The sequence below is a fragment of the Neoarius graeffei genome, chromosome 22 (assembly GCF_027579695.1).
Source record: "Neoarius graeffei isolate fNeoGra1 chromosome 22, fNeoGra1.pri, whole genome shotgun sequence".
Lineage (NCBI taxonomy): Eukaryota > Metazoa > Chordata > Actinopteri > Siluriformes > Ariidae > Neoarius > Neoarius graeffei.
This window is the reverse complement of record NC_083590.1, coordinates 46,527,122-46,544,943: the sequence shown is the minus strand read 5'-3', so window position 1 is coordinate 46,544,943 and position 17,822 is coordinate 46,527,122. Positions and strand designations below refer to the sequence as shown.

Sequence of the window (17,822 nt, the reverse complement as noted above, 5' to 3'; positions counted from 1 at the left end):
AAGGGATTTTGTGTAGCCCCTTGTTCATGCATATAACTGCACTAAAAATGACACCACTGGCTTTTCCCCTTACCAGCTGATGTTTGGTCAGCAGCCAAGGCTTCCAATTGGCATAGCCTTTGGTCTGAGTCCAGAGGGATGCAGAAAATCATCCCACTCTGAGTATGTCAAAAGTTGACAGAAAGTCTAACAGAAAGTTACCGGTTAGCTACTGAACATAGTCAAAAGAATGCATTACTGAACAAACAGAGCTTTGACAACAAAGTAAGAGAATCCACCTTGGCCGCAGGAGATCGAGTCCTTGTGAGGAATGTTGGCATCAGATGGAAGCATAAAATTGCTGATCACTGGAGTGAAACCATATTCATGGTTAGCTACTGAACATAGTCAAAAGAATGCATTACTGAACAGAGCTTTGACAACAAAGTAAAAGAGTCCACCTTGGCCACAGGAGATCAAGTCCTTGTAAGGAATGTTGGCATCAGATGGAAGCATAAAACTGCTGATCACTGGAGTGAAACCATATTCACTGTTGTTCAACAAATCCAAGACTCTCTTGTCTATGTCATGGTGCCAGAAAACACAAGGGGACCTGAAAGGATCTTACACAGAGATTTGCTTCTGCAATGTGGATTTCTGTCATCCACAGTTGAGGAGGTACACTCTAAAAAACCAAAGTCCAGACAGGAACCAGATATTTTACAACTTCCTGATTCTCCTGGAGTTGGAGATGAAGAGGAAATGTTTGAATTCGAGGATGAAGTTGAGTATTACTCTCCTTATGCTCAGCCTATGGATGAGATAAAAGTCAAACAAGTTGACTGTGGGCAGAGGAGCAGAACTTTACAAGAGGAGACCAAAAAACTCATGCTGAAGGATCAGCTGAAAGGGACATTCAGATGGAAGCTCAACCTGTCTCTGAGAGTCAGAAGACTGACTTGAGCTTGGGTGCATTTACATTAAACCCAGAAGTTCCAGCATTCCAACCAAGGGAAGTTCAAGATGATGTAAACAGTCAGGAAAGTCAATTCAGCCCTCGCCTGCACATGAGATTGTGGGAGCTGAGGAAAGTGTCCCAAATGTTTCAGTCACTAGTCCAAGTGGGGGCTGTAGCCCCAAGAATGAAACAGAAAGTGGACTGGGGATAATGGAAGAAAAAGAGAATGGGAAAACAAATAGAGTCAGAAAGGAGTGGTTCTGACCATGAGGAGAAAGTAGGGTTGAGAAGATCCTCCAGATACAGGATGGCTCCTAAAAAGCTAATTTACCTGACATTAGGGAAGCTATTAGTGATGGTTATACACTCCATTTTAACTGGTTTAGATCAAGCTCTCTCCCAAATGCTTGTCTTTGATAATGTACCTTACATATGCCATCTAACACCTTTAACTTCTGAGATAGTGCAGGGTGTAACATGCAAGGATGCATGCAGATTAAGGGGGGGGAGATGTAACCCACTCAAAAATGAGTGTGAATGTATTTCTACTTTTCCCAACTGCAATAGCTGTTTTAGTCCAGCAGAAGACAGCAGTGGTACTGTAGAGCAGTGTTTATCAACCACTGGACCATGGCCCATTAGTGGGCCACGAAGCACCATCTAGTGGGCTGCACATATTTTTTCAAGTTGAAGTTAATTTTTTACTTGTAATAGGGTACAATTTCTGGGTTGCGTCTGACATCACATCTGCCTCATTAAACGATGGTCACAATACAGCTTGTGATGCTTTGCGATGGGTTATCAATAAAAAAGGGCCATTTTGGTGGAGATATACACATGAGCTAAAAGTTGTGGTCACACAGTAGGTGAGCACTTGACTGTAGCGCCTTTGCGCACTTGAGTCTGGTGCAGCTCAAGTGGCTGCGCGCACTCACGGAGTGTGTTGTGCATGCGCTTGGAACCCAGTCATTGTGGGAAACATCTGACGCTGATTTGAGTGCAACCAGAATGCACAGATACAGAAAATGTTTTCACAGAGGCTTTGCGAAGCATTATCATTATCACTGTCACATTTGTTTCTAGCCATCTTTATAACACTGTTTAAATACTCTGCATTCTGTTTTGCTTTTGTCTCATCTCATTATCTCTAGCTGCTTTATCCTGTTCTACAGGGTCGCAGGCAAGCTGGAGCCTATCCCAGCTGACTACGGGCAAAAGGCGGGGTACACCTTGGACAAGTCACCAGGTCATCACAGGGCTGACACATAGACACAGACAACCATTCACACTCACATTCACACCTATGGTCAATTTAGAGTCACCAGTTAACCTAACCTGCATGTTTTTGGACTGTGGGGGAAACCGGAGCACCCGGAGGAAACCCACACGGACACGGGGAGAACATGCAAAATCCACACAGAAAGGTCCTCGCTGGCCACGGGGCTCGAACCCGGACCTTCTTGCTGTGAGGCAACAGCGCTAACCACTACACCACCATGCCGCTCTGTTTTATTTGTAAAAAAAACAACAACAACAAAAAACTCGGTTCTGGACAGTTATAGTAATGCATTTACTGTATGTACAACCCTGATTCCAAAAAAGTTGGGACAAAGTACAAATTGTAAATGAAAACAGAATTAAATGATGTGGAAGTTTCAAAATTCCATATTTTATTCAGAATAGAACATAGATGACATATCAAATGTTTAAACTGAGAAAATGTATCATTTAAAGAGAAAAATTAGGTGATTTTAAATTTCATGACAACAACACATCTCAAAAAAGTTGGGACAAGGCCATGTTTACCACTGTGAGACATCCCCTTTTCTCTTTACAACACTCTGTAAACGTCTGGGGACTGAGGAGACAAGTTGCTCAAGTTTAGGGATAGGAATGTTAACCCATTCTTGTCTAATGTAGGATTCTAGTTGCTCAACTGTCTTAGGTCTTTTTTGTTGTATTTTCCGTTTTATGATGTGCCAAATATTTTCTGTGGATGAAAGATCTGGACTGCAGGCTGGCCAGTTCAGTACCCGGACCCTTCTTCTACACAGCCATGATGCTGTAATTGATGCAGTATGTGGTTTGGCATTGTCATGTTGGAAAATGCAAGGTCTTCCCTGAAAGAGACATCGTCTGGATGGGAGCATATGTTGCTCTAGAACCTAGATATACCTTTCAGCATTGATGGTGTGTTTCCAGATGTGTAAGCTGCCCATGCCACACGCACTAATGCAACCCCATACCATCAGAGATGCAGGCTTCTGAACTGAGCGCTGATAACAACTTGGGTCGTCCTTCTCTTCTTTAGTCCGAATTATACGGTGTCCCTGATTTCCATAAAGAACTTCAAATTTTGATTCGTCTGACCACAGAACAGTTTTCCACTTTGCCACAGTCCATTTTAAATGAGCCTTGGCCCAGAGAAGACGTCTGCGCTTCTGGATCATGTTTAGATACGGCTTCTTCTTTGAACTATAGAGTTTTAGCTGGCAACGGCGGATAGCACAGTGAATTGTGTTCACAGATAATGTTCTCTGGAAATATTCCTGAGCCCATTTTGTGATTTCCAATACAGAAGCATGCCTGTATGTGATGCAGTGCCGTCTAAGGGCCCGAAGATCACGGGCACCCAGTATGGTTTTCCGGCCTTGACCCTTACGCACAGAGATTCTTCCAGATTATCTGAATCTTTTGATGATATTATGCACTGTAGATGATATGTTCAAACTCTTTGCAATTTTACACTGTTGAACTCCTTTCCGATATTGCTCCACTATTTGTCGGCGCAGAATTAGGGGGATTGGTGATCCTCTTCCCATCTTTACTTCTGAGAGCTGCTGCCACTCCAAGATGCTCTTTTTATACCCAGTCATGTTAATGACCTATTGCCAATTGACCTAATGAGTTGCAATTTGGTCCTCCAGCTGTTCCTTTTTTGTACCTTTAACTTTTCCAGCCTCTTATTGCCCTGTACCAATTTTTTTTAAATGTGTTGCTGTCATGAGACTTCAAATGAGCCAATATTTGGCATGAAATTTCCAAATGTCTCACTTTCGACATTTGATATGTTGTCTATGTTCTATTGTGAATACAATATCAGTTTCTGAGATTTGTAAATTATTGCATTCCGTTTTTATTTACAATTTGTACTTTGTCCCAACTTTTTTGGAATCGGGGTTGTATGAGTCAACTTGCTAACTTTAGGACTGCAGTTTTCATGAACAGTTTTGGACTCAAATTTCCATCAATGAACAGTTTATAACTTCAACAGAACAGAGGTGGGTTTCCCAAAAGCCTCTTAATGCTAAGAGTGTCTTAACTTGGAGAAAGAGCATTCATTGGGCTGCTCGCTCGACCATTTAATGATGATCTTTGTGCTGTGATGCTTTTGGGAAACTCAGCACAGACTTCACGTTAAAATTATAATGAATTTCCTGGTTACACAGTTGTACTTTGTGACTATATAGGACAAAGTTATAGAAGCAAGTTATTTATAATCATGTTATCTGTTATCACCCAAATGAGGATGGGTTCCCTTTTGAGCCTGTTTCCTCTTGAGTTTTTTTCCTCATAATAATAATAATAATAATAATAATAATAATAAGTTAAATTTATATAGCACCTTTCAAGAAACCCAAGGACGCTTTACAATTATAGACAAAGAAAAAATACATAAATAAAAAATAAAAATAATAATAAAAAATAATAAATAAATAAATAAATAAAAAGTCCACCAAGTATGGGTCAGGATGTAATTCCAGTGGTGTAGCAGCCACAGTCCCACCAAAAGGCGCACGAAAATGAGTCCCACATCTCCAGCACCGCCGCCGTGATGCCATCAGCAGCATCGCTCGAACACCACGCCATGGATCCACAAAACGAGCAGAGAAGCTCCGCCATGCAGAGCTCTGGTGTGTCCCAAACCGCCTGCACAGCCGCCGCGACACCACCGAGCAACATCGCTCGGAACATCACGCCAAGCATTAAAGCACAGAGCGCTGGACAACCACGATGTAAAATGAGCAACGAGCTCACTGCAGTCCATAGCTGGGAGCACAGGCATCGCCCACAGCGAACCAAGGCCTGGAGGGAACCAACGCCCAAAACTAGGTCCGGAACTACACCACAACCGGCAGACAAAACACTCAAACAAACGTCAAACTACACAAACACACAGAAAAAAATAAATAAATAAAATGAAAATAGAAAAAGAAAGAAAATAAAAATAAAATAAAAAAGCTCTGGTGAGAAGTGGCAGCCAGAACGCGCACGACGTACTCTCAACTGGAAACGGAAACGAAAAAAAATGTCATCTGAGGGAGTTTTTCCTTGACACCATGGCCACAGGTTGTTCATTGGGGATAAATTAAGGATAAATTAGGGATACAATTAGCTCATGCTTAAAGTCTTTAATTCTCTGTAAAGCTGCTTTGCGACAATGTCTATTGTTAAAAGCGCTATAAAAATAAACTTGACTTAAATATCACGCCTGCTAATAAACACACTGTCTGCACTTAGATCTGTCTACTGCCATCTATCTTGTCGTGTCCTGATCACCAGATCTTTTACCCAGCCACATATAAAAAGTTGTACACCTCCATGCTTTTCCAGGTTTTCATCTGTTTTTCCGTGTAGAACAACGTCTGCAGCACCAGGTAGTTTGAAATGTCAGGGAACTCAATGGATGGATAATTTTCCAACTCATAGGAAAAATCCTTCTTTGTTAGCATGTAAGGATCTATCCCATTGAGTGGTTTCTATATCCACTTCTTTTAAGCATACTTCTTGGTTTTAATAACTTGTTTGTTTGCTGTACACAAACATGGCAATAAGTTCTCGTGTTAATCAAACAGACTCCACTTTTGGATCATTAATCCCTTTTCACTGAGAATGCCTTGTGTGCCATGCCTTGTGAATGTATGGTTTTATGTTGGCTTCTGGCACAACCATACAGTTTTGAATAAAATGCCCACAATTAAAAACAGTTTGTTTTTATTGCACTTATTTAACTCCTGGGCTCCCATCTGTAACAGGGAGTGATGTTGCATCCTATTAATACACTTTACAATAGATTATTAGATTATAATAGAATAGATGAGCCAAAATAATTGGGGATCTTTTTTAATGGGCCCCAACTCGTTACAAGTATGAATAGATGGGCCTCACAGTAAAAAACGTTGAGAACCCCTGCTGTAGAGGGAAAAAAAAACGACAGTGCTTCCAGGACAGGGAGACAGTATAACTAAAAGAAAACAGCAGAATGAGACACCAGAACATGAGCAAGCCAACACAGAAATTAGGTGAACTAAAGTAGGAACGCAAGATAAAAAAGTTGGTTCAAAGGTTAAAGTTCTTCTGTATGAAGTCCATGGGTTACGAGGAGTAACTGCTCAATGTTGGCAAGGATTGAATGACTGTATATTTCATGCTTTGGTGAGTGTCTGCTGATTAATTGCCATGCTGTGCTAACTGTTAGCTAACATAGCTGGGTCATTGTATAGTATTCTGTTATAGTGTGACAGGTCCTTTTGATTAGAATTTGTGTAATTTCGCCGTGCTATTTTCTGAGTGTGCTCGCAATGTGGCAAGTTCTAAGCTTTTTACTGAAAAAAAAAAACAATTGGAGCTGAACTTGAGTTGAATAAACTAAAGTACAGTTAGAAGGAATTAAAGAGAATGCTGGTGATGTTACTGTATGGTATGCTAGTACCAGTGTTTTACATGTGCAGCAGCTAATTGAATGCATAGTAATTTTGGAGTTACTGTAAATTAATTCATTGGGATTCTTTTGAGTGATATTTATTCCAGATCCAGTAATGTATTCAAAGTGAACAATCAAATGTTGCCCTGCTTAAGCAAGGTTTTTTTTTGTGAGGAAAGAAAAGACTGTTAGTTGGACAAATTGCTGATGAACCTACTACAGACGGGTCAAGGACATACGGTGTGTGTGCTGAGGAGCATCTCACCAGTCAGGAGGGTAGATCCATTCTGATCTTACCACTCTCTACTTAAAAAGAAAAAAAAAACACACTACATGGGTAGATGAACACTGGTTTTATTTAACTTGGTCTGTTATTTTCTCAGAGCTCTGATTTTTTTTTATTTTGTTTATTTCTTTTTTCAACCTGAGTTGGTTGAAGGAGCAGGGAAAAGACACAGCTTCCCAGCTTAGGAACCGAACTAACAGACTGAATCTCAAACTTTTTGAACTAAGGGAGATTTTGAGCTTATTTTGAAAACTGGTTAGGAAATTGCATTAACAGATAAAAAGAACTGTACTATGTTCAGTGTTGCTGTTAAATAAATGCCAGCTATACGGGTATGTTCTGGTTGATCTAAGCAAGTGCTCTGGTGTTCTCTATTGCTCCTTGAAAAGTATCTAGGATAAGTAATTGTGCACACATCACTTATAGTGTGCATAGAGATCCCTTACAATAAGTTTTGCATGTGTTTGCCATAAAATATTTGTTTTGTGACAGAGTGCTGAAAGAGCATGTAGAATCTCGGACACAATTTCATTTTTCTGTACTGTCATAGACCACATGGCAAGTAGATACACAAGCATACATATTCTTCAGCCTCATAAACACACTTCAAACTAGTGTCTAGTGCATCTCTCTCTCTCTCTCTCTCTCTCTCTGTCTTTTCTACATGTATACAGCAATGCACTGTATTGATACACTGTACCTTCAAGGCAGCAAATCCTCCAGAGGCCAGAGTGAGTGAGGGCTCCAGGGTCTTTCTTGTCCTTGCTGTGAGGGTCATCCTGAGTGGAATTGGCAGTGCTGTTGCAGATAAAGGCACGTGCGTACAGCCAATAGTCTGTGCCGATGGCCACTGTCATCAGGGCAAATGCAGCAAAAGCCCCCACGGTGGTGAGAAGCACCTGTATGCCCCTCTCACACCATACCATTGCTGAAAGAGGTGAAGAACAACACACAACAGAAAAAAAATGAGGTAAGATCAGAAACTGAGGGCAGAACTAGAGAAATTAGCAAAAACATGGGGTGGGCAAAAAAAAAAAAAATCCAACAGCAAGAAACATAAAATAATATGTAAGGGTAAGAATATGAATTAAATATCAAGTGTATAAACTATTCTATGGTATTGATATATCCATTCACAATAAAGGTCTATATGGTTATGGCAAGTAAAAATATTAGATGTAGAGAACTGGTTTGTATTTTAGTTATTATCTGTACAGAATTTAAAAATGTTAAGACTTTTGAAGCCTTTCAGATGATTTTATTTCCTGTGGTTGCATATCTTTGTTCAGAGAAGCCTGGCTGGTTATCTTTGGCTTAGATTTAATAATTAGTTAATTAACAAGTGGATTCCGCTTCATGATAGTTAATAGAAAGGAAATTTGGATTGATCAAAAAATATTATAGTTACATAAGGAGTACTTCAATAATAAATTTAAAGACATGCAAATTTAAAGACAGGTTAACATGGGGCGACCTTGGGTTGAAGTCCCTTTGAGCAAGGCACCTACTGTAACCCCCAACTGCTTCCCGGGTGTTGCAGCATAGCTGCTCACTGCTCTGGGTATGTGTGTATGCATGTGTGTGTGTTCACTGCTACAGGTGGGTTAAATGCAGAGGACGAATTTCACTGTGTTTGAGTGTGCATGTGACAAATAAAGTCTTCTTCTTCTTCTTCTTAAATTATGTTAATTGCTCTTCAGAGGTCTGAGATGTTCCTGGAAATTAAGCATCTACAGCACTATGACTATAGTATAGACATATTGTAGGTATTAAACTCACATCCAGGAGTAGAAGTGGTGAAAATGAACATGCACAGCTTAGCTTCAAGTGACTAAGATGTTGGATTTCATATATTTGTAAATCTTTTTATTATTATTATTATTATTATTATTATTATTATTATTAAGATGGACTCAGGGTGCTCCACTGGTACAACAGAAAAGTGTTCACTCTACGGTCAAGGAGTCCAAAAGAAGATAACTGTCCTTGCTCACTAAGTAGGAAGGGGTGGAATTTCTTTCTCCCTTGTCAGTTAGCGTGACACAAAACAATAATGAATGTCAGTGAGCTCACATATGTGAAAAAGGGCAGTTAGTGCTCCACAAGATCTCAGGAAAAGCTGAGGAAAGGAAGTGCCATTGAAGATCTGACGAAAGTAAGTACTAAACAGGAAAACACTGAAACTTTTCCCCAAGCTCATCTATTTGTAGCTAGGTATTTGTTTTTATCCATTTTAGCACTCAAATAGGTCAGATTTAACTGAAGTCAGATTTAATTAAAGCTTTATTTACAAATATACTGTAGGTAGGCCAAGTTTCCATCCTACTACCAAAATGAATAAAATGCTGTCTGATGTGTTTTAGTGTTGATATGAAATTATATAATAACACCAAAAACATGCAATGAATGGCCTGTCTGCCCAAAGCTCCAGGGCAGCTCTTGACAGTGCCTTTTGTATGCAAATGCATTATTATTCAACTGAAGTACTAATGAGCCGATAAAAGCATGTCATTTTGATTTGTGCTTACAAATTGCATGTTGACACTAAAAGTTAGTATGAGGTTTCTATGTGTGCAATTGAGATTATCAGCATTAGCTATTTTTTATTATGTATACCACTTTACTTACTCTACTTGTTATGGTTAATGGTTATATTGGTTTTGTTTATTTACATGCAAATTAAGGTTTTTTTATGTGGGTTTTTAATTTTTTTTATTTTATTATTATTATTATTTTTTTTTTTTTAGGTTGGTCAGTAGTATGCTCAAATTCCCAAGGACGCTGGCTAGATGTGATGACAATAATAAAACTGGAGAAATGAATAAGGAACATGTTGGTGGAATTTGGGTATTTTACAATCAGATTTGTGAGTACAAATTACAAAGCTCTCATGTCTATTGCATTCAAGACATTTCATTTATAAATGTATAGGAGCAATAAGGGTGTAAATGAGGATCTGAGTAGCAATATATGGATTTGAAATATAATATAAACAATGCTAATCTACATGTAGTATAAACAGGTAGATGTTGGTGTGATTCAGTCACATCAATAAATCACAAAGATGCAAATGTAAATTACATACATTTATTTAATTAATAGATTAATCCTGCTTACAGCAGAAGGCCATGGTAACTCTTGTCTTTTTAAAATGCCGTTTGCCTTAGCAGCATTTCAACAACAACAACAACAACAGTAACAAAAATCCAACAAAGCAGTAACAACATCTGGCATATAGATACAAGACACCCCAGTGAATCTACTTTTCATACCTTTAATACTCAGCCATTTGTTTTTTAATGAAAACAACCAGTCAGAGAATTGAATGATCAGCATGCTGTACATTTGTAGTGCTAAGGTCATAGCTACGCAGTGTAAATGTAATGTAAATGCAGGTATATTTATTATTGTTCTTTGGTATAGCCATGTTATCTTTTGCTGACATTACCCCAACTCTTCTTGAATTTTTAAATTATTCTTTATTCAGCATTAAATGCATTCAATTTAAGGCTGCTTCGTAAGCTGATTGCAATGACGTCAAAATGTTTGGTAATCAAACAACATTAACTAATCAGAATACTGCTTCCACTCATGCACTCTATCTCCCAAACCATCAGTTTCTAAAACCCATCGAAATTGTCTGAAAAATCTCATCTTATTAAAGACCTATACTGAAAGGGAGAAAGTTGTTAAAGACAAAAATATATATATTAAATCATGGATGATAGTAGTAGCCATGTAACATTGACATAAGCTTTATGTTAAATAAACTTCAAATTAAGCTATCTGACAAAATCTTAATGGAGTAAACCAATATGATAAACAAATATGAAAGAGCAAAGATTATTACTGTTATTCAGATTTCAAAAGCAGTATTGTATAATATCTAAAAGTAATGGCATAACTGACAAATAAGGATATAGACTGTGTGAACTAAGACTGAGATTTTGGTTAACATTAATGCTATCAAGCTCTTATCTGCAGTACAAGCAATTCACTTGCACTTCAGATGTTACCTCAAATTGAATAATCTTTCAAAATTCACCTGAAATGACCATGTAGAGGTCAACCTTTTTTTTTTAGAATGCTTGGTTATTATAAATATCAGGATCATACACCAACATCTGAAAAAAAATGAATATACATATCCAAAAGAAGCAGAAGAATATTTGGAGATAGACAACAAACTGAGTACATATATTAGCACATTTGTAGACAGAATCCCATACACACTTAGTTCAGAATATTTACCAGCCCTACAGCTTGACCAAAGCTCAGTGGTCAAAGCTAAAATCACTGACATAAATGTGAATGCTTTTGTATGTATATGTGTGGTTACCTGGAGGAATGTGTCTTCCCTTGCCATCCATTCCTGCAGCACTCTAGTCCTTATCACAGAAGAATATACCACCCAATCTGTCCAAGCAGCATCCATCGACTGTTCTCCCTCTCTTACCCTCTGTCTCTCTTCCTGTCTCTCTCTCACACGCATTCTCCCTCCCTCTCTTGCTCGCTTTCTTTCTCCCCTGTTTTCCTGCCTGTGGGTGGGTGTAAATTTTATGTTTCTTTTGTCTTCTTAGAAGGATATCATGGGAACAATTCTAATATATTTCCTGAAATTATTCAATCAATGTTAAATTGAGACAATCAAGGACAAACAATGCAACACACTTTTAGAATCCACCTACATTAAAAAAAGGCAAGCTTGTACATCTTAAAGGCTAAAAGAAACAAGAGAATCAGTTTTGTATCTACATATTCAGAAAGGAGAGAGGAGTGTACAAAAAAGAGAAAAGGGATAACGAGAGTGTGCGCCATACTGTCACCATGGCAACAGTGCATTCTAAAGTCAAGAACAGAACAGGATTGTGTATGTGTGTGTGTAGGGGAGTTGATATTGGAGGCTGAAGAGGAGGGGCATGTTCAGCAAAGCATAATTGCTCATTTGAAAATCCTTAACCATGTTCAGAAGAACACTGCATGTCACTTTTGTTTTAAATGAAATATGACAAATGCATGTGGATGATAGCATCTGATAAGCACAGCATATCAGTGCATCACTAAGTTTGAATCTTCCTCAAAGGAAAAAAAAAACCTGACAGTTAAATTACCTTAAAAAAGCAACCAGTATTAGTATTAGATTAACAATTAATGAAGTTCTCTCAAACCTTTGGGAAAATATTAAACCTTTAGTACAGTTCAGGCCTATATCAGACAACAACTGGATCACTGTATTCAGACTGTGCTCAGAGAGAGAGAGAGAGAGAGAGCAAAACTTTGTGCATGCAAAGGAGGTCGGAAACAGGAACTAATATGAGTAATGAGTGACAGAGACCTCTGGTGGCAGAATATGGGAATATGAAGTGTGGATCTGACCTACTCCTGAAGCTTAAAGGACATGGGACATGGATTTTTTTCTGGGTATAATTATGTATAAAGGACATAAGAAATGCCATCTAAATCACTGCAGGGCGTCAAAAATGTGAAAATCATCACATTATTCAACTTTTTTATACATCAGCGTAAAACAATGATTCGTTAATTAGCTACTGTAGGTGGTCACGTGACCCGTGACGTCACAAAAACTTTCCAAGGAGCCAGCGCTTGGGAATCTAATGTAAACAGGTTACCGAAATGGACACCATCGACAGTGACATTCCCAATGTTTCACAGAGATGTGAAGTTAGACCCTATCAATTCGAACCGATAGCTGGAAATTCACATGAACATGGATCTTGTCTTTACTCTGATGGGTCAGATGATTCTGAGAGTGAGAGTTCATTCAATCCCCATGAAACTGAAAGCGGTCAGCTCGATAACACTTCCTGGTAAGTTAAAAACAATTCTGCTCAAAGGCTAATGATCTGTTGAAAGAAGTATTATTTTTGTATCATACATTGAAAGTTCATCATAGATCTAGCTAAAGTCCGTTGCAAGCTAGTTTTTTTTGCTGATATTTTTCGAGATTGATTGAGATACAATGCTTCCAGAGTCTGAGATGAAAACATTCAAAATGGCGAAACGAGTCAGAATTATGATAATCAATAATTGATACACCCAAAATTATAATACTAATCCTTACCTCGGCTTTCAGTCGCTTAGCAAATGCACCTCGGCATTTTTCCGCATGAGGCCCATGGTAAAACCACACTTCCAGGAGGGGCTGCCGTCTGCCTCCCAAGCCGGCTGAGAGCGCTCCTCGTCGGGCACGGCCAGGCGGGTGAATGCCCTGGTCCGTCCGCCCTGTCTAAAAAATAATGGTACAACTCCGAGTGAAGGTATCAATGCGCTGTCGAAGCGCGCAGGAGGTGTTAGTACGCCTGTCATTATAGTGCGGACTTTCCATAGCATAGAAAATCGCTACGTTTCAATTTGTGTAACTGAACTTGTTTCATGTCACTGGTCATATAAACCTATGTAAACAGGAAAAACGCAGAAGAGTTTGGTCGCATCTAACTACAGCCCCAAAAAATACCATTGGCCATGCTGAGCCTAGCTACATTGCTAACAGGAGTGACAGCGCGTCTGACTGACTGGGAGGTCGCGCAAAGCTCGGAGAGGTACGGAGCAGCTCGTCTCAATTCAGATAAGAGCATATTTCATTATGGAAGTACAGTGGACTGTTCCTATTTAAATGTCCATTAATGTTACAGGATTTCTTGACTGTCTCTACAGTTGTAGGAATGTTAGGCCCTGTATATTATGGCGCTATCACTGCCTCCATGAACCCGGCTATACGGCCTCTTAAATTTGGCTTGGCAATTAATATCGCTCAGTACCTGAGTATTAATGTTGAAAGAATCCTCAGTGAAATGGTCCGAACACAGTTTGTGGGAAACAGTAGGTGCAAAGTTTTTTCTACGGCAGTAGTGAGCCCACACTTTCCTCAGCTTCGGGTCCTTGTGGAATGCAAAAAAACTTACTCCAGGGCATTTCCCATTGGAATTATTGCAACCATAAGCAGCACAATACACCATGATGTTCAATGTACGTTAAAGACTATAAAAACAATTTTCTTGTCATTCACTTCTCCATTCATCTCCCCGCTTGTGCTGTGCCCGAAAGTTTTTGTGACGTATGATCAAATCAAATCAAATCAAGTTTATTTGTACAGCGCTTTTAACAATAAACATTGTCGCAAAGCAGCTTTACAGAATTTGAACGACTTAAAACATGAGCTAATTTTATCCCTAATCTATCCCCAATGAGCAAGCCTGTGGCGACGGTGGCAAGGAAAAACTCCCTCAGACGACATGAGGAAGAAACCTCGAGAGGAACCAGACTCAAAAGGGAACCCATCCTCATTTGGGCAACAACAGACAGCCTGACTATAATATTAACAGTTTTAACAGGTATAACCCTCAACTGTCCTCACGGGGCCGTCCTTCACAGGAGTGGGGCGATAAAACTCCGACCAGACACAGGGCACCAGGATGGATCAAGCAGGTCCGAGGGGCAGAAGAGGCCAGCATCTCAATCCCAGGATCAACATGTAACTCAGAGGGACAGATGGGGGGGGGGGGAAGAGAGAGAGAAAGAAAACACATTGTTAGGTATGCCCTAAAAATGACAAGTATTAAATCTGTGTGGTAGGCTCGCAGAGACGAGAGTCTTTACATCAGGCATAACACACAATGGCATGTTAATATGGTAAAATATATCATGACCTGCTCTGGCTGGATGCTTGATTGGGTGATGGGAGCACACTCCTCAGCAATGATGAGATGCAGATGGGACCCTTAGGGCTGGCCAAGACAATTCAGTTACATTTCACCGGGTCTGGGACATGCGACAGAATGTCTGACGGCCGATTCCCTGCAGGCTACGATAGCCAGTCGAGGTCTCCACCGTCTCCACCAAAAGATTTCCTGTTGACTCCATGTAACTCAGAGGGACAGATTTGGGGAGGGGGGGAGGGAAAGAAAACACAGGTGGTTAGGTATGCCCAATGTCACCTGAATAAGTAGGAACAGTATACATATTGCACCGAGTACAAGCAGGGACTCCGGCAACTAATTATGACAGCATAACTAAAAGGAGAGAGCCAGAAGGTAACACAGGCATGAGGGAGCCCCGGGACATAAAGCAGCCAGCCACTACACCATCAACAAACTCAAGTGAGCAAGCGAGTGGGGACTGACAGCATCCATACATCCCAGTTTACCAAAACACTCTATGTCTGAGGACCCTCCAGATCTACTCCTTTACCTCATAAACACCATTAACAAAAGGCTTGACTAAACAGATATGTTTTCAGCCTAGACTTAAATGCTGAGACTGTGTCTGATTCCCGAACATTACTTGGAAGGCTGTTCCATAACTGTGGGGCTTTGTAAGAAAAGGCTCTGCCCCCTGATGTAGCCTTCACTATACGAGGTACCAGCAGATAGCCTGCACCTTTTGATCTAAGTAGGCGTGGCGGGTCATAGAGGAGCAGAAGTTCACTCAGGTACTGTGGTGCGAGACCATTTAGTGCTTTAAAGGTCAATAGTAGTATTTTATAATCAATACGAAATTTGATTGGGAGCCAATGCAGTGTGGATAAGACAGGCGTGATGTGGTCATATTTTCTAGTTCTAGTAAGGACTCTTGCTGCTGCATTTTGAACTAACTGGAGCTTGTTTATGCACTTATTGGAACATCCAGACAGTAAGGCATTACAATAATCCAACCTGGAGGTAACGAAAGCATGGACTAGTTTTTCTGCATCATGCAATGACATTAAATTTCTTATCTTTGCAATATTTCTGAGATGAAAGAAAGCTATCCGGGTGATGTTATCAATGTGAGTTTCGAATGAAAGACTGGGGTCAATAATCACTCCGAGGTCTTTTACTGCTGCACGTGAAGAAACAGAAAGGCCATCCAGAGTTACTGTGTAATCAGAAAACTTACTTCTAGCTGTATGTGGTCCTAGCACAAGTACTTCAGTCTTGTCAGAGTTAAGCAGAAGGAAATTAATAAGCATCCAGTGTCTAATGTCCTTAACACATTCCTCAATTCTATTAAGCTGGTGTCTCTCATCAGGTTTTGCAGAGACATACAACTGTGTGTCATCAGCATAACAGTGGAAACTAATACAATGTTTACGAATAATATCGCCCAGAGGTAACATATATAGAGAAAAAAGCAGTGGACCCAAGACAGAACCTTGTGGAACACCAAACTTTACCTCGGTACGTCTAGAAATATCACCATTTATATCAACATACTGATAACGATCAGTTAGATAAGACCTGAGCCAGGAGAGGGCCTTTCCCTTAACTCCCACAACATTTTCTAGTCTATCCAGAAGAATGGAATGATCAATGGTATCAAATGCTGCACTAAGGTCAAGCAACACAAGTAGTGAGACACAGCCCTGATCAGACGCCAACAGTAGGTCGTTTACTACTTTAACCAGTGCTGTCTCTGTGCTATGATGAGGTCTAAATCCTGACTGATACATTTCATGGATGTTATTCCTATGTAAATATGAGCATAACTGCTGTGCCACAGCTTTTTCAAGGATCTTGGAGATAAAGGGGAGGTTTGATATTGGCCGATAATTGGACAGCTGACAGGGATCAAGGTCAGGTTTTTTAATCAGGGATTTGATAACTGCTAGTTTAAAGGATTTGGGTACATAGCCAATCATAAGAGAAGAATTTATTATTTTTAGAAGCGGTTCAATTACTCCAGGCATTATCTGTTTGAATAGATGTGTCGGTAAGGGATCTAGTACGCAAGTTGAGGCTTTTGATGTAGAGATTAATGAAAGTAATTCAGTTTCTTTTAGGGGAGTAAAACCTTCTAACTGATGATCTGATACAGTTATATTGTTAACTACAAGGTCACTTTCATTGTCTAACCTTAAATTAGTAGTTTGAATTTTTTGTCGGATAGTCTCAATTTTGTCATTAAAAAAATTCATGAAGTCGTTGCTACTACATACTGCAGGTGTGCATGTGTTGATAGTGGACTTATTCCTGGTTAATTTTGCTACAGTATTAAATAGGAATCTAGGATTATTTTTGTTCTCTTCTATTAGGGAGGAGAAATATGTTGATCTCGCAGCACTAAGAGCTTTTCTATACTTCAGGAAGCTCTCCTTCCAAGCTAATTTGAACACTACCAATTTTGTTTGACGCCATTTACGTTCCAATTTTCGAGTGGTCTGTTTTAATGTGCGAGTGTCATCATTATACCAGGGTGCTAATTTTTTGTCTCTGACCATTTTCCTTTTTAGAGGAGCTACATTATCTAAAGTATGGCGGAATGATCACGTGACAGCGGCTCTTCCGGTTGTTAAATATGCATATCGGAGCTCGAGCAGAAATGCCATATAATCATCACGAATATAACGATTTTGCTGAATTTAATAGATGATTTTGTATTTGTTGATGCAATTAATTCATATTTTTAATGGAAAGAAACTGATATAGCGTGCATTTATGTTTCATGTCCCATGTCCTTTAAACCTCCAGTGCCTGGGAGGATGAGGTAATCGTAGTGAAAGTTCTGTAAGGAAACAGGGTCAAATGAGATCCAGGATCACTCCTGCAGACCATCTATCATCCCACTGACCTGACCTGCCCCCACCCCTCCCCTGGTGATTATTTCTGTTTTTGTTGAGTTGCAAGATTTTTTTTTCCTGCTCCATTTGAAGTGACCCACTCTAGAAATAAGATGATGATGATGATTAGGGCCATTTACAAGAAAAAAACTTGAAAAATTATAAAGTAATAAATTTGAGAGAGGCGGCACGGTAGTGTAGTGGTTAGCGCTGTCCCCTCACAGCAAGAAGGTCTGGGTTCGAGCCCCGTGGCCGGCGAGGGCCTTTCTGTGTGGAGTTTGCATGTTCTCCCCATGTCCGCGTGGGTTTCCTCCGGGTGCTCCGGTGTCCCCCACAGTCC

At 39.8% G+C, this 17,822-nt stretch overlaps 1 protein-coding gene across 1 annotated transcript in view; it reads right to left on the bottom strand.

The window, feature by feature from the left end:
• cacng8a (calcium channel, voltage-dependent, gamma subunit 8a) overlaps positions 1-11,297 on the bottom strand; it is a 57,520-nt gene extending 46,223 nt beyond the window's left edge. Inside the window, exons 1-2 of the mRNA XM_060904075.1 lie at positions 11,267-11,297; positions 7,628-7,855 (exon numbers count right to left, since the gene is read on the bottom strand). Of these exons, the coding sequence (XP_060760058.1) occupies positions 7,628-7,855; positions 11,267-11,297 (259 nt within the window). The remainder of the gene's footprint in view (positions 1-7,627; positions 7,856-11,266) is intronic.
• Between the last annotated feature and the right edge of the window lie 6,525 nt (positions 11,298-17,822).